The sequence below is a fragment of the Protobothrops mucrosquamatus genome, unplaced genomic scaffold, assembly GCF_001527695.2.
Source record: "Protobothrops mucrosquamatus isolate PMUCROS unplaced genomic scaffold, P.Mucros_1.0 scaffold251, whole genome shotgun sequence".
NCBI lineage: Eukaryota > Metazoa > Chordata > Lepidosauria > Squamata > Viperidae > Protobothrops > Protobothrops mucrosquamatus.
In genome coordinates this window covers 1-3,441 of record NW_015386599.1, presented here as the reverse complement: position 1 = coordinate 3,441, position 3,441 = coordinate 1, and the positions used below count along the sequence as shown (strand labels likewise).

The 3,441-nt window shown below is 40.0% G+C and overlaps 1 protein-coding gene across 1 annotated transcript in view; it reads left to right on the top strand.

Annotated features, from left to right (window-relative positions):
• The window catches only part of LOC107286139 (probable ATP-dependent RNA helicase DDX47), an 11,476-nt gene extending 8,587 nt beyond the window's left edge, over positions 1-2,889 (top strand). The window contains exons 2-3 of the mRNA XM_015814438.1: positions 2,092-2,185; positions 2,613-2,889. Of these exons, the coding sequence (XP_015669924.1) occupies positions 2,092-2,185; positions 2,613-2,809 (291 nt within the window). The 3' untranslated portion in view covers positions 2,810-2,889. The remainder of the gene's footprint in view (positions 1-2,091; positions 2,186-2,612) is intronic.
• The last annotated feature ends 552 nt before the right edge of the window (positions 2,890-3,441 follow it).

Here is a 3,441-nt window from a genome sequence, read left to right as displayed (position 1 = left end):
TCTTCTTTCCAAATCAATGCTAATAAATTACTCCATTGTCTTAAAGGTGATTACAAATTGGCCCTTTTATGATCTGCTCTAGATTCTTAGAAAATAATGTTACATTGGTTCTAGTTTATACCCATTTTTGAATATAGGGAGGTCGAGAGTCAACTAGCATTTTCCAGTCAACTAGTAATGAATTTTTTACTTTAAATTTGGTCAAATATTTCTTTATCGTGTTTTTGCCTCAACCTTCAGTGCTGTCCTGTCATAATTTCTTGGCAAAACACAATACTTTGGACACAACTAAACCAAAATAAAAGTCTTCGAAAAACTCTGACTTTACTTTGTTATTTGTTAGTATTTTTATGTCTTCATTGAGCAGCTATTATACTGATTCTTTCCTTTTCCTTTTATTTTGAAAGTATCTATATAAGCCCTTTCTGTTATTCTTAGCTAAACACAGCTCCTTCTGAGATTTTGTTTTCCTGGCATGAACTATATAATTCCAAGTTACTTGTTTATATTCTTCTTTTGTGACATGGACTTGATCCGTTTCCAATTTTCTAGATATGTTTTTTGTTTTCAGATATTTTCTAAGTTCGTGTAATGACATTGGTTTCTGCTGTTCTCCATTTTTTCTTCCTCACAACTGTTTGCAGTTGTGTTTTTAGTGTTTCCTTCTTTGAGAATTCTCACTCATCTTTATCAGTTCTGTAAATAGACTGAAGGCAGGGAAGCAATTCATTTGTAGTTTGGCAGGAATAGGTTTGTTTTTTTTTTACAAATAGTGCAACCCTTGTTCTATTGTATATTTTGAACAAATTCAGTTGCTATTTCCAGTCATGGAAGGCCACACTCCAGATTATACTTGCCTTTCTGTACTGAGAACTTAAAAACCTTATTTTTGTTATTTCATATACCTTAAGCATTCATTTATAGACACTAAAAGCTACAAACTGTGCTATAATGTTCTTTTTGAATTTTCATTGAGGGGTTTAAGATCCCATTTCATTAATATTTTCTCATTTTACATTACACAGTTTTAAAACTTTTTGGAATTGTTGCTTCTTCCCATCCAAGAATCCCATTTGTTCCTCTCTTTGACATTTCTTCAATAGTGCTACTTAGCTCCCTCAAGATGGGAGGAGAGCTTGTGGTGAGTGGTTGCCAGACATGGACAGTTATTTTCTATCAGATTGCACTTCATCAGAAAGAATAGATATATAGTTGAGGGTATTGTTAGAACATTGCTGACATTGGAGGATTAAGTGGTTATGGCAGCTTTGGTTGGTATACCAATTACACATTTTTCTCAAGAGGGATATCATAGATAATTATGTAATATTTAAATAATATTTTCTTATTAAAGATAATTCTTTAACAAAATAATTATACTAACTGCCAGTAAGCTTCTAAAGCCAAGGTTTTGCTTATGATCTATAAGGCTCTGAACAAATATTGGATGGATTGCCTTTGTAATTTCAGACTTGATCAATTTCTTCCTTTGTTGGAGGAAGTCCTCCTGCATCTGCCTAGAACTGCAAGATGCCATTATGCTTGCCTGTTGATGAGCTTTCTCTGTGATAAGGACTCTACTCTGGAATGTTTTCTCTCCTGAAATTCATGAGACAGCTGCTATTACTTACATTAGAATCCTGTTGAAGATCTATATCAGGGGTGTCAAACTGCTGGCCCACAGGCTGGTTGCATCATACGGATGCCGCACCCACCCCAGCTCTGGCAATGCAAAAAAAGTTGCAATATGTCGCGACATGTCACGTGACACGGCGAGTTCGACACCCGTGATCCATATCTTTACCCAAGCCTTCTCTGTATGAAGGTTCGATAAGTCTTTTCCTTTCCTTTATCACTATATGTTTTGCTTTATTTTATATTATATTTTGTATTCTATAAATTGACTTTCAGATGCTTTTGTATTAGAAGCACTATAAATGTACATTAATAAGAAATTATAATTGTCCTTGCTTTAAACTTTTCAGTTTTCTGGAACTTAAAAAAAAAAAGCTAGAATCTATATTCAGATCTGTGGCCTCTTGCTGATTATAGCTTTTGCTCTCCTTCCCCCTTTTTTCTTTGAAATAACAGGGAGTGACAGATGTACTGTGTGAAGCATGCAGCCAGTTAGGATGGAAGACACCAACAAAGATCCAGGTAGAAGCTATTCCAGTTGCACTCCAAGGTGAGTATGATTCTGGGACCTGAATTTAAGGGAAAGGAGAGAGTATGCCGTACTGATGGATTTAATGTGTTGTTCAGAACAATGTAATTAACGGGTCTGCATTTCCAACTCTGTGAACTAGGCTAAACAGCAAGGCATCTTTTTATTTATAGGATCTTTCCACACACCTCTATTGTTTAGTCTAACCCTACATTAATGTAAGGATAAATATAGTTTTTAAAGATTGTTTGGTGTTTGAGAAAAGATGCTTCAGTAAGTGAAAAAAGAACCGTCTTACTCTGGTGCTCTGTTTGTACATTTACTCAGCTAATTCTTTTTTGAATTTTCTGAAAATGCTTTCCATAATTACTTTTGGTTCTGTCCATCTATATTACTATGTTACTTTTTTCCATTGACATTGAATGTGACACATTTTTTTTCCTCATAGGTCGGGACATCATTGGCTTAGCAGAGACAGGATCTGGAAAAACAGGGGCTTTTGCTTTGCCCATCCTTCAGGCATTATTAGAAACTCCCCAGCGCTTCTTTGCTCTGGTGCTTACACCCACCCGGGAGTTAGCCTTTCAGATTTCCGAACAATTTGAGGCTCTTGGATCTTCCATTGGTGTCCAGAGTAGTAAGTAGTATGGCTACAAGACTTCATATGAATATAAAACATCGTGAAATTTAAGAGAATAGGTGCAAAAGCATCTTTACTAAACATTCTACCAAGATGCACAGATTCATCTAGTTCAGACATGTCCAAAGTCCGGCCCGCGGGCCATTTGCGGCCCGCGGCCCGGTTTAATCCGGCCCTCGAGCAGCCCTCCCTGCTCTATATAAATGTGGCCCTCCCACGGCCCTCCGGCAAGTCCCATGAGAGAGAGAGAGAGAGAGAGAGAGAGAGAGAGAGAGGCACTTGCACTTCTGTCTCTCTCTCTCTCTCTCTCATGGGACTTGCCCCCTCGCAGGGCTCCTCATTGGCCCTGCGCCCTGTTCCCCAGCCGCAAGCCACCATTTGCCCTGTGGTTATAAGTGTCCCGGCAGTTGGGACCCGCCCCTCCCGGAAGTCAATCACTCCTTGGCGGTTCTCCGTCCGGCCGCGGCTTTCCCCGGCCGGCTCCAGCAGTTCCGGCTGATTGCCGGCATGTGGCTGTTTCTCCCTGGCAGCCTCGGCCCCCCCAGCCCTGTCGGTAAGCGCCCAGCAGGGCGCAGCGTCGCCAGGCCTCCCCCCCTTGCGCGAGGCTTCTGGCGTTCCCCCTCGCGCCTGGCTACAG